Source organism: Dromaius novaehollandiae, chromosome 1, assembly GCF_036370855.1.
Source record: "Dromaius novaehollandiae isolate bDroNov1 chromosome 1, bDroNov1.hap1, whole genome shotgun sequence".
Lineage (NCBI taxonomy): Eukaryota > Metazoa > Chordata > Aves > Casuariiformes > Dromaiidae > Dromaius > Dromaius novaehollandiae.
Genome location: NC_088098.1, coordinates 98,241,176 through 98,266,186, shown reverse-complemented (window position 1 = coordinate 98,266,186; position 25,011 = coordinate 98,241,176). Strand labels below are relative to the sequence as shown.

Sequence of the window (25,011 nt, the reverse complement as noted above, 5' to 3'; positions counted from 1 at the left end):
CTGGATGTGTCAGTTGTTTTGCTATTTATGGGCTGAAATGAAACGAGACCTGAGTTACTTACAGCATTTCTTTTATAGTAAAAATGAGTTTACAATGAGAAGGCCAGACATTGCTCAAGCTCAGTCTCAAAAATGAGTTTCCTGAAGCAAAACTCTTGCTAAAATTGATGCCTACTTTATTCATTATCTGTGATTTACTTTCTGCATGGAATCAGTGTATTCTTAAACTTTCCCCTGTTCTCGCCTTTTTCATAATCTGGGGGATGCCTGTGTAGGCCAAACCTGAGTCTATGGGCTCAGTTTTGATTCTCCAGGACTTCAAGGTGCTGGACTGTGACTTGAGAACCCTCTATCCCAGCTCTGTTGCTTGAGGACAGTGTTTGGCTCCCATAACCGGATTCCCTTGAAAATCACTTGTCCCTCATGCAAGAAGCTTTGATTTTTTTCCTTTTTTGGGGAATTGCATCTGAATAGTCCAAATTTTTCCCCAATTCCCACCCTGGGCCAATGATAATTGAGTTCTTAGGCACAAAGAAAAGAAATACTTGCCACTGTGAAAACACAGCGTGGAAGCAGGGGAAGTTTCTTCCATGAAGTCATGGAGCAAGAATGAGGCGGCGAGGGGAAGCGCGCGAGGAGCCCGCCGCTCCCGCCGGCATTCCTGCCCTCCCCCTCAGCCAGGGCCCAGCCGCACATGTTCCCCGGGCCAGCCTCGTCTCCTCCTCAGGGATCCGGACGACAAATATAGCCACAAAGGAAAGCTGCCGATGCCTTTAAAAAGTTATCACTAGTGACCTTGAGATAGGTGTATATAAAGACTGGGCTGGGCAGAGCCGTGACACTTTCCGTGTGCTCTCCAGGGTGAGTACCGACCTCTCTCGCTTCTCCGTGTGTGTCACCGGCTGTGCTCTAACGCTTTACCCTCGTTTTCATGTCACTAACAGCTTGAGTTTTCAGTGGTGGTTTCACTAAAGGTATAACCCTGTCAGTCCTAGGATGCAGTCTGAACGCTAGAATGGCAAATATACCTTTCTTCAGGCAAGACATTCATGAAAGCGGGAAGTCCCTCGTAACAATGCGACTCATTGGCCAATACGTGCAAGCCATATTTTCTGTCTTCTCTGTCATCTGCAAGAGATGATAAATTAGGCAGTTCACAGTTTTAAGTGCTGCAGGGAGTTCTTTAACCTGAACTGAGCTACAGGAATGATTGGTTTCCCTTTCAAATGTGCGAGGTACCTGCTTTCATTGCTATAGCAGGTGGGCCAGGTGCACTGCATGAGATCTTCCAACAGACACAGCAAAGAAAGATGAGGTCCCTGCTTTCTGGGTTTGAATCATGCCACTTAATTTTCTTTGACTATACAGCTTTTCTACAGGGAGTAGGTGTTTCCAAGGATCTTTCAAAGTTCACATGTAAGCACAGGCTCTTTTTATTATTAGTCGGGACAGACCAAAAGGACAGTCAAGGTATTTAGTTTTACCTTGTATTTCCTGACTATGCTACCTTCTAAAAATAGTACTATGACCATAGACTCTTCCAGTTTCTCATATCTTACAAACGGTTTCTCTCATTGACTCCTAGGCACCTACAGGATGGGTGCTTCCTGGGCTCTCATCTCTGTCTTCAGTAATCTCATATGCTTGGAGTTAGGAAAGATGGATGATCCCAGACGAGTCAGAGCGTTTTTACACCATAACATGCTTGCTATAATGTTTGGCCCTGAATATATATGGGAAAAAATACCCCACAAAAAAACCAGAAGGTAATAGCTGAGTAACTGTCCCTAAGAAGTCTACCGATAGAGCAAAACCACTCAAAGCAGAAACAGTTTAGAATAGTTTAATGTATGTTTGGACTTGTGAGAGATCTGTCCTGAGTCCTCAAGATTAATACTGGAGTGGCTCCTCTTATATTTGCACATGTGATGTGAAGTAACACTTGCATGCTGTACCACTGCTCTGTTTAGATGTATGAGCTGATGTAATTTCACTGCTCTGCCAGTGCTAAGACAGGTCCCTTCCTGCCATGGCCCGGGGAGAGAGACACTTCCATGCTCGTTTTCAGTTGTGTCTCTAGTTGGGGTTTTTGTCAGCTCTGACAATGTTAAAATAATTGGTGTCAATTGTGCTTGTGTAGGCTCTTAATCTTCAGAAAGAAAGAAGTTAAAGCTAGCTCTGGGGAAGAAAGCTTTTGTGGTGCTACAGCAGCAAGACAGCAGATCTCTAGTTCATACTGCAAACGGGGGGAGTGGAGCGGATGTAAAGTGTTTGGCAGCTTTGCTGCCTTTTGGCTTTGCATTCCTCAGGAGCAATGTGCTGAAAAAACTGCCCCACTTGATGAAGAGCTTCTGCCATTGCATGGATTTTGCTAGAAATTGAAAATGAAAGTAAATTTAAAAAGGCTACAGTGTCTGTTTCGATAGGAGTCTTGAAAGTTTGTCCACTTGCTCTGTACTTGGCCCAGTAAATAAAATGAGGGAACAGGTAATACCTGAGGATCACTTGTGCAGTTTTGAATAGTAATCAAAAGGTATCTCAGTCTGAAAGAAAATAGTCTAAAGAAATTCTGTTAAATTTGGGGGAGGTGGAAACCTTTTGACAGTGGGTCTTCTAAAACAAATTCCCTGGACAGCACCATGAGCAAGAATACTTCACACACTGTGGTGTGTGTATATATATTTATACACACATGCACACATGCATGCACACACATATACATACATGTATATATATACACATATATACGCACATTACATATGTATCTACAAACAAAAATGTGTGTATGTGTGCATATATAGACAGTTTATTTCTATAATCATTATAGAGGGTAAGCCATAAGTATATAGCAATCAAATGAATTACTAGTAAAAAGCCATCAGTTTCACTGGTATTCAGTACAGCTTATTTTGGCCTACTTGTAAAAGTCGGCATCTTTAAAAATAGATATGGCCACGTAAATAAATATAGTCAGGACATAGCTGTTTAAAGGGTAATTTTTCTTTGAGACCACATGGTGTGTTTAAAAAGTTTTCATTATATAAAGTGCTGCTGACTCAAGGTGACTATCTGCTTTCCAAACAATAAAAATAAGACTGCGATGGGATAACCAATTAGCTCCTTAGCACTTGGCAGTACAAACCCAGCAAATTGGTCTCACTTACGCAAGAGTACCCTGCCATTGCTTTCATGATAGAAGGCTCCCAGACATCGTGGCCTTGTCATTTGAGAAGGCAAGCGTAGATATTAAGCTGGACTAAAAAGCCCAAATTGATCCAGAAAGCTCCCAAGCCTTTGCGGCAGTGCTGTGGTGGCTGCACAGGGATACCCATGCTGGTGAATTTGGAGGTCCCAGCGCCTGGGGAGCCATGCCAGCCCCCAGCCTCCCCCCCCGCCCCATGTCAGTCCTGGTTTCCCACAGGGCTAACTCACGCGGTTGGAGGGCTGCGCTGGAGGTAGCTGAACTATTCCCCGTTTCTTTGCCAGCGTTGTCTGACACGAGCTCGGGTATGCTTTCCTGAAGCCGTGCTAAGCGGCATTAAGCATACCCTGTAACGATTTTGAGTTTGCAGTGGTGCATTCTTGCTCTGGGATTTCAAGAAAACGCCTGCCCGAGTTGACGCGTGAAGGGGCCGTGTGGCACGACCTCAAGGAGACACGCTGGAGCGCTCGAGACAGCGGCACCAGCTCCTGGGGGCTCTGAAAGGGGGCAGGACAGGTCTCCGCTAAGTGGTTTTCAAAATCACAGCTTCGAGTGGTTCCTTTTGCCAATTCCTCTTAAGCACCATTTGTGCCATAAATATGAGATTAAATTCTCCCATGGAGATAACTGTGATCCATGTTGGGGTTTTGAACCACGCAGGATCTGATTGACTTTAACTAGGTCTGGGCCAGCAAAGGGTTTGACTGAGGGTGCAGTATAGCCTCCAATCTGAGTTAGGTATTTGCATGTGAAATTAGTCCTTGCTTTTACTGCAGCCACCTGCCACATGGTGCTGGGTGTTTTGTATTGCATCAGATGGACCAAGTAACAGATTTTTCCCCCCCTCTTTTTTGGTAGACCAGGTCCCTTTCTTTCCCCTTGTTGGGCTGTGCTACCTTGAAATCTTGCCAAGATGATGGACATGACGGAATTCGGGGAGGCTGCTCCCTTCCTCCGAAAGAGCGAGAGGGAGCTGATGATGGCCCAAACCGTCGCCTTTGATGGTGAGTTGCCCTACCTTTTACGCTGCCAGGGGCTGGCTAACCTGAATAAGGGTTACATCCATAGCATGGTTGTGGGAATGCAGAGCTACCCAGGCTGCAAAGCCTGTGTTGTCACTGCTGTGCTACTGCTGTTGTTTGAGGTAGCTGGTTTAATCAAGCTTTGATTTCTTTATTCCACAAGGCAATAGAAAGCCTTCAGGTAGCATTAACTAGAAAATAATTTTAGTTGATTTATATTATCTTAGTTAATTTATTAATATCAATATTAATTTATATAAGTTTAACTTATACTGAATAAGTAATTAACTAGGTTTCGAAGTTAAGATCTGTACGAACTGCTCTGCTAAAGCAGAGATCACTCCTTTTTCTTTGCCCATTTGAAAGAAAGATGCTGCACACTGATGTTCCCACAATAAAAGAAATTCTGTGGTGTGACTAGATGTCTCTCTTTATATTGTATCTGTATGTCTGCTGGACTTGCCCTCTGTATGACAATTTGTGATCTTAGATTCTAGCTTTCTATAAGTTAATTTTCATGAAGTGGATCTATGTGAGCTTTGAAGTGTAATAGTAAGTATAAATACATCAATAAGCTCAGTAATAGACTATTCATAATAGCTGCTATTATAAGCAAGCTGCCTAAAGTCTAATGCAGCTACTCCAAGCTTCTGAAAAGAAGCATACATAACTTAATGCATAGTTATTAATATTACTGTTCTTCAAGACAAACTTTAGAAGAATGTGGAGACGTAAATTTAAATCTGATAGCTGGCAGGCAAAAAATGTAGGCTGTATTCCTCATTCACATAGCAATTTTCGGTGTGACTTTTGGCAAACAGCGTAATTTGGGCTTGGCTCTCAGTTCCCCTGTCTGCACACTGATGATGATTATGAATTTCCCATGGAGGCTGAGGCTTAGGCAGTGTTTATGAAATATTTTGACACCTTGTGCTGGAAGGACCTCAGGATGCCAGGTTGTCATTTCAAAGGAGACACAACATTTGGGAACCCTGTACTTTCTGTTTTGGTATGCAGCTCCCATAGTATTGCACATTTGTTGTGGCCCCAGGGGTTTTGTATGCTTGGGAAACTAACCTTAGCAATCTAACTTAAAGTTGTGCATGGTATTACTATTTGCCTGAAGACTGAAACCTCTATCTCAATTTCACAGGGAAGAAGAAATGTTGGGTTCCCGATGAAAAGAAAGCTTATGTTGAAGCTGAAATTACAGAAACCAGCGGTGGCAAAGTGACCGTTGAGACAACAGATGGAAAGGTACGAAACCTTTTTTTGTCTGACCACTGACTAATGAGGCCTGAGTGCTAAGCTCCAGAAACATAACAGTTTAGGTGTTGTTACCTGATTCAAGCCATTCATGAAATAGGCTGTGAATGAGAAGCCCTGATGACATATGAAAAACAATCAAGGGGAAATAAAAACACAGTTGAGTCTAAAAGAGTGTCAATCACTGCACAGCAGTTGGTAATCTGTGAGCAGAGATATGCAACCAACCAGTTCTGGTTTTGATCCTGCAGGGAGAAACGAGGAGACGGTAGGTAAAATCCCATGCTGTAGTTAGCGTGTTTCACAGCCGCACAGTTATACTGCTTATTTTAATCACCTCAGCCTTCCCTCATTCTTCTGATATCTGTGAGAGCAAACGGTGTTATGCATGTTCGAGCTAAGGAATTTCCCTCTGTGGGGAAAATACGTTCTATAAGGTGCGTGCAGCAACACAGGATCTCAGTGTTTTCCAGCGGTGTCATTCCTATCTGTCTTTGCAGACCCTGACTATAAAAGAAGAGGATGTGCAGTCAATGAACCCACCCAAATTTGACATGATTGAGGATATGGCTATGTTGACCCACCTGAATGAGGCGTCAGTGCTGTACAACCTGAGAAGGCGCTACAGCAGCTGGATGATTTATGTAAGGGTCATTACCTGGTATATTTAGAAATCTGCATTCCAAATGCTGTGATGTTTGACCATGTTGTGTTCTTCATATTCATTTTACAACTTTGATATGCCACAAAATTGAGAGTCTTACTCATTTTTTCAGGAAAACACTGCTTGTGGTAGGTTTGTGTCTGAATATAGACAGACAACAGTGAATGAGTAAGATGGTGTTCTTGTTCTTGGTTTTTGCTTATTTATCTTGCAAAGTGGTGTCATTAGATATATTCTGCGTCAGTCAAAGTCATATATCTGCAGTCAAAGCCTCCTGGAGACCTAGTTTCTTCTCTTCGCTCATACTATTAATCCATGTTATTACTAGCCATGGAGATGTCCTTGTTAAAAAAACAATGTCTCAGGCTTAGAGTACACATATAACTTCTTTTAATTATGAGCCTTTCTATCTTTAGTTCTCTTCATTTTCAGTGCTGATATCTATCTTGTTTTGCTCTGGACTCTTCCCTTGCTCTGCGTCTTCCTCAAGAAAGCATTAATGTAATTTCTGTCAGCACCAGCACAAGCTTCAGTAGCATCTAGTTTCATGAGGCCAAATTTTGCCCTAAGTTTGCTGTATCCAGTTGTGTTCAAAGTCAGTGAGAGCGATATGCATATTTTCTAGCCAGTCCCTATTGTAGTTTTCGTTTTTGATCGAAGGAGGAAACCACCCTTTGCTCATTTAAACTCCAATCATCATACACTTTCTGCATATATCTAATAACCCGTGTACTAATAACCCGGGTCATGTAGGGCCCTAAAGCATGGCTTTGTCTTGGAGGTCAGTATAGTTAGACAACAAAATTTGTTGTCTTGCCTGAATCCAGTTATCAGTCCACCGGTCATTTTTTTTTCCTTGTAGAAAGTTCTACTCTAAGACTTGAGGACTCATGCAAAAGCCATTGTGTAGCAGGTCCTAATGGCATATTTAGGAAAGGCCCCTGCATTTCACCTGAAACGTTTAGAATGTAATTGAGCTTATTAAGCAAAATGTACATGGTGCTTTTGCCCATATAATATCTCGGTTTCTTTGAAGACTTCCGTTTCAACCCAGACTAAGTACCTGAAAAGTTAACAGCTAACAGCAGTTGCACAGTTCTACAGCTGGAAACTTGTTCTTCCTCAGAACTGCTGGGCCCTAGCTAATTAATATAGATAGCTCAAAGAATGATTATGGAGATAGGTTTTTACCAACTATGTTTCTCCAAAAGCTGAAAACGCTCTGCAGCTTTGGGGAATAACACTATGACGTTGTTTTCTCTTTGAACATCCAACTGAAATTTGCCTCAAGGTGCTCACATCAAATTAATAATGGGAGACCGTTTCTCCCCAGTCTCCCTTCCTAAGAATGGAGTTCAGACAGTAAAGCCATAACTTTTCTTTCTTTCATAATTCTTATTTTCAAGAGGAAACAACTCTTGTAGGAGAACAAGGCAAAAAAGCTTGGACCCAGAAGGAGGTCTGTGCTGCTTCTTTGTTCTGCTGAAGGGGCTGTTCCTGTTTGGCTGTCATCTTGAAAATATTTTTTGCCTCTGGAAAACTTGTTTAATACCTGTCATTTTAATATCATTTATTGCCAATAGGAAGCACATAGCAGATCAGTGGCTTTAGAAATACATATCAAAGGCATGCTATCAAATCAGATGGGTACTCATTTTTGAAACCAGCAAACACTACTTCCTGCTTGATTGACAGAGAATTTTTTTTCAAATCTTTTAGATTTTTTTTTCTCTCTTATTTTGGGTCCCTTTCTAGACCTATTCAGGTTTATTCTGTGTGACTATAAATCCCTACAAGTGGTTGCCTGTCTACAAGTCGGAGGTGGTTGCTGCGTACAAAGGCAAGAGGCGCTCAGAGGCTCCTCCTCACATCTTCTCCATCGCTGATAACGCATACCATGACATGCTGCGTAGTAAGTAGCACTGTTTGCTCTCAAGTTTGGTTTCCCTTTATTTAGCCTATGTGACCCATATGGGATAGAACTTCATGAGAGCATTTGCAGTGCAAGCCCTCAGCACCGAATATGCAAATACTCCACCAGGAATGGAGGCTTAGAAGTCTGCACCAGTAATTTTGGGTTTTTTTCTCACTGCCGCTGTGGTAGTTCTGGTAACAGCAAGCTCTGTGCACTGCTTATCTGTAAGACCAACAGTTCCTAGCTGTCTGGACTGGGATCATCCAGCATGGTTTGTAATTGAAATGGGCAAGCCTCAGAAAGGCTATAAGTATATTCCCAACTTTACTATCAGTTTATGCTCAGTGTTCTAATGCTCATAAGTTACCTACATTCAGGAAAAGCAGATGTTAAACTTGCCTATTCAAATATTTCTACAGAAGAGGCATCCTCATTTGAGACGGCTCAGTATCTGGCGAATTAACGTAAAGTTGTTCCACACTCTTCTGCCACAGTCTTAACCCAGAGGCAATTAAAAAAGGGGATCTGATGATAGTATTTGTTGTAATATTTGTATGAACGAAGAACTTGGAGCCAGCTATCCAGGCTGCTGCATGCACGTCATTTGCACAAACCTGATGTGGCTCTGTGCATCAGTATTACGCTGACTGCCCTAGGGTCCTGGCACTTGCTGTGTGGGAATCAAGTCTGGATTTTTGTGAGAAATCTTCCTGTCCTGACCCTTAAGTGACTGCAAAGAGAATTTATCAGCAGAGGGCAGCAGTGATGTACTTACACCAGGTCCTATGAGGTTGCAGAGATAAATCCCGAAGAGAATTAGGGGGACACATGCTGCTGCCACCTGGCTTTAAAAGAATGGAAAGTGCCACGGCTGTGAGGGGGCAGAAGTGGCCCAGGAAAGGGGCATCCTGATGTACATGTGGCTGCAAAGAGATGCTCTTTTGTCCGATAAGGGTGGAATATGGCCAAGCTGGGTCAAATTAATTCTTGATGTAACTTGTTGTGAAGAATGGAATTAAAAAAGTATAGAGGAATTTAACCGCCATAGTTTGAGCAGTTGTTCTCATTTTAGCATTTGTTGAAGTTGGTTAATAACATATTATGGTTGCAAAGTGTTAGTATAAATACTTGTTTCTGCTCAAATCATTAACCATAGAGAGACTATAAAACTTTGCGTCAGCAGTGTGTCTAGTGAAAGATGAATATACATAGAAAAGAACAGTTAGTGAACAAATAGTAAAATTGTTTGGGTTAGTCCAGTAATACAGGAGCAGAAGGGTTAAATGTAAGCAAAGATATATTCGGGAGTCAGGAAAGAAACATTTTGCTGACAGGAAATTACTTTCAGTTATTATAGTTTCCCAGAAATATGGGAATGTTCCTGACTAGCAGGTTTTTAATACTGACTTAAAATATAGAGGGGGATTCAGGGCAGAACTTGCACTGCTGGAGGTTGGAGTAGATGATACTTATTTTTATCTTTCCATCTCTGCTTCTTGTAATTCTCTCCTATTCTCTTGGGAATCATTCTGGAATAGTTGGTACTGATTTGCAGTGATAATAAGCAATTTGTGCAGCCTACTGACTTTGCCTCATTTACTTGCCTTTTTTATTTCTCCTCAGATCGGGAAAATCAGTCTATGCTGATCACGTAAGTATTTCTTTTTCCACAGATTTGAGACTCTGTTGTCGCAAAAAAAAAAAAAAAAAAAAAAAAAAAAAAAAACTTTGAAAAGAAGAAAAAAGATCAACTGAAGTAAAAGTTTGCTGGTGAAAGCTCAGCTAAATTGTCTGAAACTTGATCCAAGTCAAGTAAGTGGCCTTTTGGCCATCTGATGGTTACACTGAGCCCCATGGGAAAGGAGGAGCTCAAGCTCTGATAGGGCTGGCCTGCTTTCTGATCCCCGTTTGGTGTTTGTTCCAAGTGCATGAAAAAGGCTCAGCAGGGAGTCAAAAGAAGCTTGTTCCAGGGTTGCCCTTGTGGTGTGTGCCTGGTTTGCACACAGAAGACCAATTCTCAGTGTGGTTGCCCTTGCTGCAAAATATATTTAAGAGCATTGGGTAGACATTTGAACATAGTGACAAAGATGACCAAGGCAGAAAAGAAGATCCACTTGCTGGCAAGCATAAAAGATGGAGAGCTGGGTGTATTTGTCTCTTTACACCGTTCTCATGTGCTCCTGGATAATCATGGGAAAGTACTGCAACTTTTCTGAATGCTTTCCAACTCATTAGCTATACATAAGTATACCTCAGTGCCTGAGTCTGGCTATTTGTAATAAAATTTCATGCCCTTAAGGAAGTCCAGTGTAATGTGAGTTCATATTAGATTTCTGAGACCAGTCGCATGAAGAGTTAGTAGCTGTTATTGCAGGCATTTACCTCTGTTCATTCAGTTGATTTGATGTGGTTTCCGCTGGAATAACCAAACAACAAGTTGCAGAAATCACTGTCAGCATCTCAGAGAAGTGCTTGTGCAGAGGGAGGAGCTGGTGGGACTGGCAGGTGAAAGGAGCAACATCATTTTTCCCTTCTTTCTTCCCTTAGTGGAGAATCCGGCGCTGGCAAGACTGTCAACACGAAACGTGTCATTCAGTACTTTGCCACAGTGGCAGCCCTGGGTGAACCTGGTAAAAAGAGTGTAAGTCTGCCAGCAGCTGTTGCATTTCAAACTTCTAAGAGTTTTCTATTGTGTACAACTAACCTCACAAGTCTGTATCCCAAACACTGGATCACGTGCTAGACCTTGGCAGACATGGTTAAGAAAAATATTTTTCCCCTTTACTTTGGGAAAAGATATTGCTGCCTCTGTAAGTGGCATCACTGAGTCTAAAGGTAGAAAGCCAAAGTAGTTCTGAACTTGCTGTGCTCCAGATGGAGCAGCCAAACTACTGGTGATTTTGAACAACTTCTTGTTGCTCCTTCTCTTTTTCTAGGAGTTTTAGCTTTGGTAATGTTAAATACATTTGCAAATGTGTTAAAGCTGGTCAAAAGGTGGGGAGACTTTGAGGATTTAAAATATTCATGGATTTTTTTCACAGAGAACCTAGTGTACAAAAGCATGTCTTTCTCATCAAAATGTCTGTTTGGTTGAAAAGCTTTTTTGTCCACAAAAAAAGAATGTTTTGACAAGAGATTTTCAATCAGCTTTTCTGTATTTCCCTTTGGATAAGTGCTGCTCTGCTTGTAAGTGCACTCTAAGGTTACAGTGAATATTGTATTCATGTTGCTTTTTATCTTGTATTGCTATGAGCTATTCACTAAGTGTTTCATTGCACTTGGAAGCTCAACACACTTTTATGGTAAATTAAATGATTCCTATGAACTCTATGTATAAGGCCAAAATTCAGCCAGCCTGGGATTCTGCCTGCATTACTGATGTCACCAAAATTTGATATGCATTCATCTGAGGCCTGCAAAGCCGTCTTAACAAATGGTTGAGCGCTCAAGTGCTTTTATGTCCAATGAGGCTGGTGCTCATTTTGGTGGGTAAAATCAGAGGTGCTCATGGAATAATTGTGCAGATAATAGATATTGCTATTGGAAGCTTTTCCTAGTAGATTGTCAGGTGAGGTCACATTTTATCCTCATTATCACCCCTTTTTACAAATAATCCAAAAGTTCAAGTGCAGCAAGATCTAGTTGTCTAAAGCTTGTCCATTTGCATTTACATCCTTTTGTCCTTATCACCCAGTACCAACCTCTTTTCTGTGTCCAGTTTGTCTTTTGGCTTCTTGTGGAGCATCTCTAGAGCAAAACCAGGCAGACATTTGGACTAGGGGTAAAAATAACAATCTGAGTAGAAACAGCACTTGGCTATTTTGTGATGTGCTGGGAACATAAAGTAACAGCTGCACTGGTTTTTTGAAGCAAAAAAAATCCTACTGCTTGCTACGTTGGTGCCAGCCAGATATCTAACCTTGCTAATCTCCATCTTCTGTGATGTCCTTCATGTTAGTACTCACATTCTGTTTCTTTTTTCCTTCTGTTCCTCTTCTGATAGCAACCAGCTACCAGAACTGGGGTAAGTAGTCAGCTTCACTATTTTATCTTTTCCACGTGCAAATGGTACTGAGCTCTGTTGACACATTTCGTGAACCTCAGCATTGCTCTTCATGCGGTTCCCTGGTGGATGTGTTCCCTGGGGCCCAAGCTGTTAAAGCAGTTTACTTCAGCAAACTGAAGTTAGCGGGAGTGGCCGCTAATCTCTGAAAATGCCAAACATTATAAGCTCTGAGTGCTTTCAAAACTAATGCATTTCTTTTCAGTGCTCGTCACTTTTTTCAATAGCCCCTCTCCTACACACCTGCGCTCAGATGTCCCCGCGCGCTCCACGATACACTGAAAGATATGGTTGCTTCATTTGTATGCAGATAGCGTAAAATATAAAATCCACAAAGCAAAACGGTAGAGAGCAGCTGAATGTTTGAGGCCTCTTAAGCACTCATTATTGACTGCTGATGTTGCAGTTAGGCTGCTCACGCTGTGCCTACCCCTAGTGGGGAGCTAAATCACTTTGCTCTGGATAGTTCTTACTGTAGGTAAAATGTATGGCTGTTACAGTTCCCAGCTGAATTTTTATCCTGCAGATTTCTCAGCAGTATTTCAACTTTGATTTCTAGGGAACCTTGGAGGATCAAATCATTCAAGCAAACCCAGCCCTAGAAGCTTTTGGAAATGCCAAAACCCTGAGAAATGACAACTCCTCGCGTTTTGTGAGTGCAGAATGTAATGATGTCTTGTTCAGCAAGGGCCAGTTAATAACATCTCTGTAATAATCTTTTCATAAATTGCTCCTTGTTTCATCCATTAGAATAGTTGGATTCCTGCACAGGTAAGAAACAGCAAAGTGGGACTTAAGCAGGAAAAATTATAGGAAAGATTAAAGAAAAGAAGAAAAAAGAGCCAACCTGAATAGCTGTTTAAACTGTTCCATGATCCAGGAACAAACGAAAAAGCCTGGTTTTATGAAGCCCTTCATATCCCCTGGCTTCCCACAGCAATGGCAGATCCTCCCCAGGACTGCATCTCCTGCATAGCCTGATTTTCCTACCATGTTTTCCATTAGCCTACTTTGTTCCCTCTTTCCACAATATAACTCCTTTCTTTCTGTCTGAAACATAGCACAGTTGCCCTGCTCTCTCCCACACCTTCCCCCTCTGCAAACACACACAGACAGCTACGTTTCATCCATGTCATCTACTTTTTCTGGCTGAGTAAGCCATCCCTGCTTGTTCCTCGGTGCTGTCATTAACTTGGGCATCTCTCCTCATTTTCATTAGGCTTGCAGGAGAGAAATCTCCCTGGGAGATCTGCATCTCTGCCACATGGGGTTGATGTTGGCTGAGAAGTGCAAAAGAAATGGTGTGAGGATGGCAGTCTGAGTTTGTAGCCCATGTTTCTCTAAGAAACCCACTAAAAAGTGAGATTTGAAGAGGTGGAAAAAGTCAGAGGTTGTAAGCACCTGTGGGAAACCACACAATTGTATGAGGAGTTTGTCAGCCGGAATGGAAATTAATATCAAAAAAAAAAAAAAGACTGTGTTTTAATATGATAAATCAGATAAAATCTACTCAGAGTTTTTCTGAAATTCAGTGGATGAATATGCAAATTTTATGGGCCGAGTGGTATAAAAAGCACAGCACCTCACCAACATAAATGGTGCATGCAGGTCACGATTGCAAATGCGGAGGACTCCAGACTGTGTCTCATGACCAAGCTTATTGCGCTAAGTCCTACTTTACGGTAAAGCTGCATCATGAAACCGAAAGTTACATGTGTTTCCCTGTGTCTTAGCCTGGCAGAAAAGGACATTATTATCCTTTCCCCACAAGCTGATTACATAGCAGTGTGTATAACTTTAGGCTTAGAAAAGTGCAATATCATTGTCTAATATTTCTTGTTGAAAATCTGCCTGCGAAAAGCCGAGGAGTTTGCATAAACTGATTTTTTTGAGCAAATGATTCCCTTTAAGTAGCATCCTTTGTTTCCCTTTGTGTATACTATAGACATTAATTAGAATATTCTTCTATGTGAATTAGGGCAAATTTATCCGAATCCATTTTGGAACCACAGGCAAGCTGTCATCTGCTGATATTGAGATTTGTAAGCAACAAGCTCTTTTCTTCTTCTAAAAATACAATTTCTCATCTGAAACCTTAAGAGAATCTTTCTCACTGATTTTTTTTTTCATTATGTGACTAGATTTACTGGAGAAATCCCGAGTGATTTTCCAGCAACCAGGTGAAAGAGACTATCACATCTTCTACCAAATCCTGTCGGGAAAGAAAACAGAGTTGCTGGGTAAGCATTAGATGGATACACATCTTGCAAAAACCAGCCTTTAGTTGAATAGGCAGTGGCTGAAGAGGCAACTTGGGGGAAACTGGCTGTGTTCAAAAAGGCTCTTATACTCCCTCTTGTCAAAACTGAACTTCCACTGACAAATACATTTTTAAAAGGTGGTGTTCTGATGGCGATAATAAAGCCAGTTTTTCCATGATACACAGTTGCAAGTACCCTTTACAATGAAGTGATATTACATATTGGAATAAGGGAATGGAGACTCAGACATGACTTTTAAAATATATCATTATAAAGGCAAAAAGCAGCACATTGAATTTGTGTAGTCTAAAGCCTCAAAATATCTGGAAAAATGCTCAAGCCTCAAAAAGCATTTATGGCAATAAAGCCTTTAGTATCCTGACTTCACATACAAAGAGATTGATTAAAGGTCCATAAAGAAAAACTTGTTCTCTGTTTCTGCCCCAAAAGCTAGAACTGGCATCCTATCATGCTGCATAGCAAGGGAGAATATGCAAGGCTACACAGAGCTCATTACATGAAACCACCTTCCAGGTTTCCCCCTGCTTCAATGTGGTCCCATAGACCTGCTGGAGAAGAACGGACAGCAGATGAGATCTCTGCTCCCATCTCCCAGTGCTTTGAAAAAACCCTCACTAGTTACTTCTCTCTTTCTCTAAGTAATGTGTTTTAATTACTTTAACCTGTGCTCTGAACAAACACTTTATAAAACATACTGAAGAGTCATTTTATTGCAGCACTAAACTGCTGCTAAGCCATAGTAATCATAATCTGTTTTGAAGTCTTATTATCCTGACAATGCGTGGTCAAGTCCCTAAATCCCTAACCTTCTTAGCTTTTATGTGGCCTAATTAATGAAGATTAAGGGAAAGACTTCAAGGAAGTGCTGCACTAAGATTTGTGTGAGAATCTCTATGCTGGGAAAATGTGCTCCTTCTCATAAACTTTCCATCTGTATAATCCACATCACCACGTGCCCTACTTACCAGCAGAAGTATATCTGCAGGCTGAAATCAATGGTGACTGTTTTATATACAAGAAATATATATACTTATATATAAATATGTAATTATCTAAATATAGATAAGTATAAATATAGACAAATATATAAATATAAATGTAGGTAAGTCTATACAATAAATATAACTTTGACTACATAGCAAAGTAACATATAAGACATAGAGAGAGTATGATTTTGTTTATACGTATATAGGTAGACATATATAAGTACCCACACATGCCCGCATGTGTGTGTATATATATATATATATATGTATATATGTATATATATATATATATATAAAAAAAAGGCTGAAATCTACACCAAAGCTTGGTCTGCTGAGTATGGATGAAACTTCTTGTTGACTTAAGGAAGCAGAGAAGCAGGACTTGCCTTGTTGTTGTGGAACCAGCTAGCTTTCTATAGAACAACTTCACTTTTTGTTTTTTGATATGAAGGAAAAGGGAGGAGGGAAGAAGTGGAGAAGTTTGTTCAGACTTGTATTTACTGAGAGCTGAGTGTCTTCTCCAAAGAGTCCTGAAACGCATTTTTGGGGGAGTCTTGTGTAAATGGAGGGTACCATGCCCATTGTCACTGTCTTGGATCATACTAAAACCTTTTTTTCTCCTCTGTATTTGGATGGGATTTTTATTCCTAGAGCCACGCAAGACAGACAAGTAGGGCTGTATAGGAAATGATGACCTTGGCATATTGCAAAACATCCTTAGTAGATGTGTATGCAGTATCCACATATCCTTGTTATTCACGCTTTCTCTATATCTTGGTCTTCAGACTGGAATAGTAGAATAGGAGTTGGTTGCTGCCCTGCAGTTCTAAAAAGCATTGCACATATGTTTGTATAGAGACAAATGTATGTTAGAGTTAATCTTTTCAAACTCCATTTTGTTGGGATGTCCGAAGTGGATGGCAGTTTTGACCCTGGCATTTCTTTTATAGATATGCTACTGGTATCTACCAACCCTTATGACTACCACTTTTGCTCACAAGGCGTAGTTACAGTGGACAACTTGGATGATGGAGAAGAATTGATGGCAACAGATGTAAGCCTGTACTAATTTGACATTTTGCTTAGTAGGCGAGTGTGGGGAGGAAAAGTGCTGGCAGGAGCCTAATTTCTGTCACTGAAATTTTTGGACTAAAGGGAAGTAGAAATGGGTCTTAATTGCTTTCACAATATGAAGCAAGAGGATTGATAAACTACTAAACTTTTGAATGTGGTCTTGCTCCATGTAATGTCCATGGGCACAATGTTCTTATTACTTTGATGTACAAAACACTACATAATGGACGTTCTCCCAATTATCCCCAGCCACTGCTGGGCACCCAGGTTGTGCCAGTGGCTGCTTTGCTCCCTGGGAGGTTAGTAATATCTGGCATGCAAAGGTAGATTGTGGGGCTGCCAGACATCATTTTTATTGAAGAGGCAAATGACAAAACACCCTGGTGTTTCCTTTTCACAGCAAGCCATGGACATCTTGGGATTTGTGCCAGATGAGAAGTATGGTGCCTACAAGCTCACAGGTGCAATCATGCACTTTGGGAATATGAAATTCAAGCAAAGACCCAGAGAAGAACAAGCAGAGGCTGATGGCACTGAAAGTAAGAAAAACACCTAACATTGCTCCTTACCTTTAAAAACCTGGCATGTATTTTGAGGAACATGCTGTTGAGGAAGAAACAGGTCCTCATTGCCTTGATCTTGCACGATGTACTGCTTGCTCAACCAAGAGTGCAGTATTTTATTTGTAGTTGGGCTTATACACAATGGTGGGTGAAAGAATTTAGCAGAAGCTGAATAGACACAATCAGAGCAACCCAAGGAATATTCACAGACCTTAAGTTTTTGTGACCATATGACCAAAACATCAGAAGTTGTTGCCTTCACTCTCTCTTTTGTGTTTTCAGGTCTTGCTTCTTTGCTTGAAGGAGGAGGAACTCCCTCAAGCACCTGAAGTATTTTTTTAAATTTTTTGAATGGTTTATGATCAGTGTAAAGACCTGTTGTTCTGCCTAAACCTGAGGAGTTTCTCAGGTATGATTCTTGTAGCAATTAGGGTCTAAGCTGAGCTTCTCTACCACAGGGTAGAGCACAGGCAGACCTAACACAAAGCATTGGAAGAGCAAAGTTATCCAGTTTTTCTTAGGAAGTGGAGGTGCTTAACAATTTTTTGGCTGCGCATGTTTTCAGGTAGTAATTCAAAGCCAGCTGAAATGTTGTTTCTCTTGCTCAGGTGCTGACAAAGCTGCCTACCTAATGGGAATCAACTCCTCTGATTTGGTTAAGGGTTTATTGCACCCTAGAGTGAAAGTTGGAAACGAGTATGTGACCAAAGGTCAAAGTGTTGAACAGGTAAGAAGAAGAAACTTTCAGAGCATTTCGGCGCCTGTCCTGCAGGCCCTGAGGATTTGACTCTCATGTCCCAAATAGAGAGACAGCTGCTAGGAATATTAATGTGTGTCTGTGTTACATGAACAGTGGATTCTCTTGTACCTATGCTCTTGTTATATCCCCAGACTTGGGGAATAGAGAATGATGGAAGGAGAAACTGATAGACAGTAGAGAGACTAACAAAGGAACAGCAGCTAGTACTGCCTTTCTGCCTTCGACAGGATTGTCTCTGTGAAGTGTTACTAGCAGCCACTCAAAGAAGCTAGATGCAGCAAAACCACATGGGAATTGGTATCTAATTCTGGATCTGAATAGTTAACTAGGAGAGCTGAGCCGTAGTTTATTTATTCACTCATTCATCATTCATGTAATTTTAAGCTCTGTGTCACCTCAATTGCCTAAAGGCAATATCCACTTAGAGGTACCTCTTAATTTATGAAACAGAAGTCCCTGGATTAGCACTGCTGCTTTTCTGAAATGTCCTAGCAGTATCATAGATGAGGCTTCAGCATTTTGGTTATGATAAAAATTGCTGTCTGAAGACAGGTTGTGGTACGAGCTCAGTAACCAGCAAACTGCTGGACACAGATATATCCTATCAGTATAGCTGAGTATTTGGCAGGCTGAATGGCACCAGCACCATTTAGTTATGTTCTATGCTTATTGTTTTGATGGTTCTTTCAACCTCTTGCTTAGGCATTTGAGATACAAGTCCAAAGTCCCATAGCTTCCCTCAAAAATTGAAAGCAAACTGCAGTGAGTAACTTGAGCACAGAGCTCCCCTATTCTTACAGTAGTTCTGGACTTCTTGGACATCACACCCAGTGTCAGGCACACAAGCTTTATGGTATCTAACTTCCATGACAATGTAAGGGATTAAACCATTTGCAACTTGCTGCCCAACTCTTCTCCATAAGGTGCTTTACTAATACTTTACGTACGCATGTGCATATATATGACTGACACTTACATACATAACAGTAATTCGAAGGAAACTGAGCACAGATAATGGCAGAAGCTGTGTGTTGTACTAAATATGCATTGGTGATTATATGAGCCGTTGTGAAATTTCAGTTAAACCCCATGCAGTGATTGAAAAAGGCTACTGTACTGAAAACCTTCTGTTTTACAATGAATTCTGTTCCACCTGCTGCTGTTTTGAAACATATATTTTAGGTTTTGTATGCTGTTGGAGCCTTATCCAAGGCAGTATATGATCGAATGTTCAAATGGCTGGTGCTGCGTATCAACAAGACCTTGGACACTAAGCTGCCAAGACAGTTCTTCATCGGAGTCCTGGACATTGCTGGGTTTGAAATCTTTGATGTGAGTGTTAATGCATGAGGACTTGGGGAAGGTTGTAAAAGACACTAAGCAACAGCTCTTTGGTGGGATTTTCTTTTTCTAACTGCATAGAAGGCACACAGCCTGGAAAGCTGAAAAGCAAATAGTCTGTGTAATTTTGCAAGATTTTGCAGTGAACATATGTAGACAACACCCAGAATTTAGCACAACTGGGCATGCTGATAGCTCCTGGAGAGGGAAGAGGCTGGCAACCTTTAGCAAAGACAAATCTCGCATGCTTTGGGCTGTGTTTTAGGAGTATTACACCTACTGTGTATCACACCTACTCTTCCTCTCTGAGAGACAGCACCTTTTATAGGGTGTAACATTTCTCCCACTTTGTATCATCACTGTAAACAGGTATGTGTGAGAAAAGCACTTCACAACTTCTGTTTCTCAGAATCCATTCCTGAAGGCTAGCCTTTAAGGCTGTTACTGCTGCATGCTGCTCTGCAGTGGAGCAGAGTGCCTAGGCTGTGCTTTGCAGGACTGGTGTGGCATGCTGCTGAAGGAAAGGTGCTGCCCTTCCTCAGCGGGAGACTGAGCGAATCTGGGCATCCTTGTACTCCAGGGGGGACCGCATGCGAGCAGCCTGCTACTGAGCTCCCTCTTCCTTTGCCTCCAGTATTATGCTTAGTAGTTTCTCAGTCAGTTACTGTTTAGGAGGTTATAGATGTAAACAGTTTCCTCCTTGCTTTTCCACCAAACCCATAGTCATAGTTAACTATGCACAAATGCTTCTCTTTTTGTCCCTTTCTGCAGTTTAACAGCTTTGAGCAACTTTGCATCAATTATACTAATGAAAAACTGCAACAGTTTTTCAATCATCACATGTTTGTCCTGGAGCAAGAAGAGTATAAAAAGGAAGGCATTGAATGGGTCTTCATTGATTTTGGCATGGACCTGCAGGCCTGCATTGATCTAATTGAGAAGGTATATACAGGAGTGCCAAGATGTATTTACTGAATTGTTTTTATTCATGATGTTCCCTTAGAAATGTTCTCAAATCCTAGTGAGAAGAGCAGGCATAGTGAATCAACAGCAGGAACAAGATTTTCACCTTCTGACATGCAAAACAGATTTAAAGGAAATTCAGTATTTGTGGCTACTTGCCTTTACCTCAAGGTGCTACTTGCCTTTACCTCAAGTTTGCCATACAGAACCAATAGTAACCATATGTTGTAACTATTTACTTACATAGCTGCATAATCTTGCCTTTCTTCCTCCTCTTTTCTTATTGTTCCTTTTCTCCCATTACCTTATTCCACATATGCTCAATATCAAACTTCAGTCATGTGCCCTGTACCTCTCCCCATGAGGCCCTGATTCTTACATTGCATTACAAGCTTATGTGCTTCATGCTCTTTCTAGACTTAAACTATTGCCTCCCTCCAACCTCTTCCCCAGAATGAGCTATGCTTTTCGTTTTCCCCTCCTAATGAGTATGATGTGGTCCTGGTGGGGATAGGTGTCCTTGCTGTATCTGTTTCTACCATCTCTTCTTGGTGATGTATCTAATCAGTGCTGACCTGTGGGGAAAAATGAAATTTTGAGTCTTGCATTAGCAAGGGTTTTGGAACAGCTGGAGTTAGAGGGCTGATTATTAAGTGCTCATGTGCTTGATCACTTTGTTCTCCAGTAGTAGCATTTCTATGCATGTGATCCTAGCCCCTTCAAACAATTTATCCACTCTTAAGAAGTTAGTCCATCTTGCCCTGATGGATGAATGATAAAATATGAGTTGGTCCAAGTGCCTTGAGAAACAAATCAAACCACTTCTGGAAGTCATCATAAAGCCTCCTAAGGCAGAAATGTCATACTGAATAGTCAAAGGTGTGGCTACCACTTTAACAGGCTAATCTAAGGATTCCTCATCAGTATAAGAAGAAATCTTGCAGGCCTAAAATTCCACCAGACCAAACTTAAAGCCTGCACAGATACTGAAAGCAGGTAGCCTAAACATTTTCTTACAAAAATCTTTTTACATTAACAGCCTCTGGGAATCCTGTCTATCCTTGAAGAGGAATGTATGTTCCCAAAAGCTACAGATATGACGTTCAAAGCCAAACTCTATGACAATCATCTCGGCAAGTCACCTAACTTTCAGAAACCCAGGCCTGACAAGAAAAGGAAATATGAAGCTCACTTTGAGCTTCTTCATTATGCTGGTGCAGTAAGTTTCTCTGCTGGGGGTAGATTTATATTAGAGGTGTTCCAGGTGGGGTTTAGCCCATAGCACAAAAGGGAGGGGAAACAGTACAAAGGATGAAAAGGGGAAGAAAGCAATAGTTAGAAGTAAAAACAGACTTCTACTTTCTCTGTATAGGTTTTACAACATATTAAGATGCTACCAAACTTCAGGATATATGGTCCTTAGACACACAGATAAAAGGAAACAAACTGAGGAGGGCTAATAGTGGTTTTGCTGAATGGTTTTCCAATAATCAGTGTCAGATTAGTGATTAAACAGCAGCAGCATCTTGCTTTCCATATTGGTTCTCTGTACAAATGAACTGAGTCACCTCTACCTAACTTCAGTGATTTCAAAAAAAAAAACAAAGAAAGAAAGAAAAGATTTGACATCCATTTTTGCTCATGTTAGGACCAGTCTGTTAAAATAGCCCAGGAAAAGGTGGTTGATTCTGCTGTGGAAGTTTAGCTAAAAGGGCTACTGATGACAGGATCAAGAAGGATCCAGCACTGCACTATATGAGCCAAAATTTACCCAATTTCAAAGCTGAGTTTTCAGCCCACATGGACAGAAATAGTTTGAGGAGAATACAATAAATTGTTCATCAAACCAGAGTTTATATGAAGCCTCAAGACACTAAAGCTGGAACATACCTGATGCTATTTATGTTGCTTTCAAAATATAATCAAATGTTAAGCTAATTTTATATTCATTAAGAGAAATAATGTCCATTTTGCTCTCTATGTGTATGTGTTAATGTACTCAGAAAAGAAACTGAATATTTATATCCCCCTGTGGTACTAAGAGTGGAATGTATTTGCTTACTAAACAGAACTGTGGCAAAGCCCAGGAATTAGATTTTTAATCATGAAGTTTCTAACAGAACATCTTAATTACTCCAGTGTTGTGTGCTATTATAAAGTGAAATTATTACATGTGTATTTTATAGTTCAGCAGTTACAGGCAGGGTTCCTGGGTCACTTATCAAATGTGGAATCTTTACAGTTGACCACATGGAGTCTATGAGAGGATGTAGGGACTGGAAAGCTTGGAATGAGTGTGCAGGGTTAGGGTTAGGTAATTCTGGTGATTATTAGGAAGAGAAATCTGGGAATTAGAAAGCAGAGAACTGGATGGAAAGTGATGAAAAATCAAGTGCCTGATACCACTCTGAAGCAGCACTTCACAATATGTCATTAGCTTTAAGCCAAGCCATAAAGAACTGTTGGTGCCTCTGAAGGAGAACATTTGCAACCTCTAATTCATGTTTTTAATACATTGCTTGCTGTAGGTGCCCTATAACATCATTGGGTGGCTTGAGAAGAACAAAGATCCACTTAATGAAACTGTAGTAGGTATTTTCCAGAAATCATCCAACAAACTGCTGGCAAGCCTGTTTGAAAGTTACGTTAGTGCTGACAGTGGTAAGCAGAATCTGCTCACGTGGGTTTTTTTTTTTTTTTTAATTTCTGGGATGCATGCTTGGCAATGAATTTTGGAAGCAAAACAAGACTCTAAATTGCAGTTGATGCAATGCTAAATGAGGCATTGGCTAATTATTTAGATGTGTGCAGCATCTGTATGAGTTTACCATGTTATCTTAAGTAGGCCATTAACTCCGCTAGTTTGTACGTGTAAAACCTCTGAGCAATTTTGGCAAGGAATTGTGTGTTGTGAACACTGTGGTGGGGATCTGAGCGTGCAAGTGCTCACATATGCAGATGAGTGATGCACAAAAAATTCTGTACATAAAAGCATATAAACAAGAACAGCTCTTGCTTTCCATGCTGTAGCCCTCCTTGCTAGCCATCCTCAATTCAACAAGAAATATAAAGTTTGAGAGAGACTTTTGGAATATTTTGTTGGACTATTGGCAGGTAGCCTGTAAGGTAGCTGAGCACTATTCCATCTTGGCAAAAGCAGCAAAAGGTTGCAAGAATAAACATTCTTTTCTGTTGCTGCTGGTTTTTCCTCTGACAAGACTGATATATGTCTGAGGACGTATTTAAGCTGTCTGCATTATATACAACTGCTTTATTTGTGGGAAGACAAGTAGCAAGCATCCATAAAATTGATGTTAAGTAAATAAGACTGGCATTCATTATAAAGATGTAGCTCTTATGTCCTGAAGTTGCAATCACTTACAGCCTATTTATTAGTAACCTCATTTCTATAGATGTTGTCATGAATCGTAAGATACTTTCTGAGAAGTAAGCAGGCTTCAGACTTCATGATGTGGATAAGAGATGGAGCTGAATATAAATAACAAAAATCCTGCCACTGGCAAATTCTTGCAAGTTACTAACTGCGTATTTGCCGGTGAAAATTCCTGCCTGTCAGAAAACTACCTTGCTTTTCTTTGGTGTCAGGAGAAAAGAACAGCCTGTCCAGATTAGCCTTTTCCAGGCTTGGCAGTGTCACTTTCAAAGGGGGAGAGGTTTTTGATAATTGCATCAAACACACTGCACTCTTCACTTCTCTTTTTATGTTGACTGCTGCTGACAGGTGACAGAATGCCAGACCTCCTGGCAATGATCTAATGGTCCAGTATTTAGAAAGCTACAGCAATTGCTGAATGTTTTTTGGATAGTGTTTGGCTCCTGTATGGTGAAATTTCATAAAGGTCATGTCAAAAATTAGCATCCTCTTTGAGGATCTGAGTGAGTCTGACTGAAGCTTTAAGCAAAATCCATGGGATACAAAGCTACCGGATCTAAAGTCACAAGAACAACACTCTTGCTTTCCCTCTATTCTGGACAAGTGTTACTTACACAACCCCAGTATCTCTAGAACAGATATGTGGGAGCTATGATTTCAGTTGCACAGTACAAAGTCTCCCTAAGCAGTACTTTTCTTCAGCTTTTTCTTTTGCTTTTTCTGCATTGTCTCACCTATCAGTTTTTTCATGAACTATAAGCTACTCTGTTTTCTTAAAAGCTGTTTTTGCCTTATTCATATTTATGGACTTTTTGCATAACAAGCGACGCTAACTGGATCTGAAGTGAAAATGTAATCCAGAAAGCTTACAGTAATCTTTGACAAAAACCATGAGTATGGACAGAGAACGGCAAACTTGTGATATATAACACAAGTTCAGAAATTTTTGTATAATATTTGAGCAATCATAGCCATGCAAGTCATTTGCTATGCCTTTCTTTCAAATGAAGTTGTGCTTTTAGAAAGGTTTGTCTGTCTCCTCTGCCCTGCCTTGCACCCCTCCTTAAGATAAAAAATGTGACTTTTTTATTTCATTTTTTTTCTTAGCCGACCAGGGTGGAGAAAAGAAACGCAAGAAAGGTGCTTCTTTTCAAACAGTGTCCTCACTACACAAGGTTTGTTTCTCCCACCCCGCCTCCTAGTTTGAGTTGAGACGATACACTGAAGAGGAATGTTAAGGACTGTCCCAAATGAAGTTGAAATCCCATACCAGAATTTCATTCTGGGCCTGGGATACTGGCCTTGACTAAAACAGTACATTGTTATTAAAACTGCATGTGTGACGGGCTGTTTGGTTTTTTCTTCTTTGAGTATTCAGTATATTATGGGATTTTTATTATATTTGAGAAAGTATCACAAATTTTGTGAACTACTTTTATTTTATGGCTTGTTGCTTCATGCATGTCTTTGGAACTGGAAGTGTTTACAAGTTATTTGCTAGTCCCTGTTCGCTTAC

At 40.8% G+C, this 25,011-nt stretch overlaps 1 protein-coding gene across 1 annotated transcript in view; it reads left to right on the top strand.

The window, feature by feature from the left end:
- Positions 1-25,011, top strand: part of MYH15 (myosin heavy chain 15) — a 54,630-nt gene that overhangs the window by 2,538 nt on the left and 27,081 nt on the right. Inside the window, exons 2-19 of the mRNA XM_026112377.2 lie at positions 4,061-4,206; positions 5,378-5,481; positions 5,991-6,134; positions 7,910-8,066; positions 9,693-9,720; positions 10,617-10,710; positions 12,073-12,093; positions 12,692-12,784; positions 14,111-14,174; positions 14,274-14,372; positions 16,351-16,454; positions 16,875-17,013; positions 17,646-17,764; positions 18,980-19,129; positions 19,910-20,080; positions 21,141-21,320; positions 22,630-22,762; positions 24,603-24,670. Of these exons, the coding sequence (XP_025968162.1) occupies positions 4,116-4,206; positions 5,378-5,481; positions 5,991-6,134; positions 7,910-8,066; positions 9,693-9,720; positions 10,617-10,710; positions 12,073-12,093; positions 12,692-12,784; positions 14,111-14,174; positions 14,274-14,372; positions 16,351-16,454; positions 16,875-17,013; positions 17,646-17,764; positions 18,980-19,129; positions 19,910-20,080; positions 21,141-21,320; positions 22,630-22,762; positions 24,603-24,670 (1,959 nt within the window). The 5' untranslated portion in view covers positions 4,061-4,115. The remainder of the gene's footprint in view (positions 1-4,060; positions 4,207-5,377; positions 5,482-5,990; positions 6,135-7,909; positions 8,067-9,692; positions 9,721-10,616; positions 10,711-12,072; positions 12,094-12,691; positions 12,785-14,110; positions 14,175-14,273; positions 14,373-16,350; positions 16,455-16,874; positions 17,014-17,645; positions 17,765-18,979; positions 19,130-19,909; positions 20,081-21,140; positions 21,321-22,629; positions 22,763-24,602; positions 24,671-25,011) is intronic.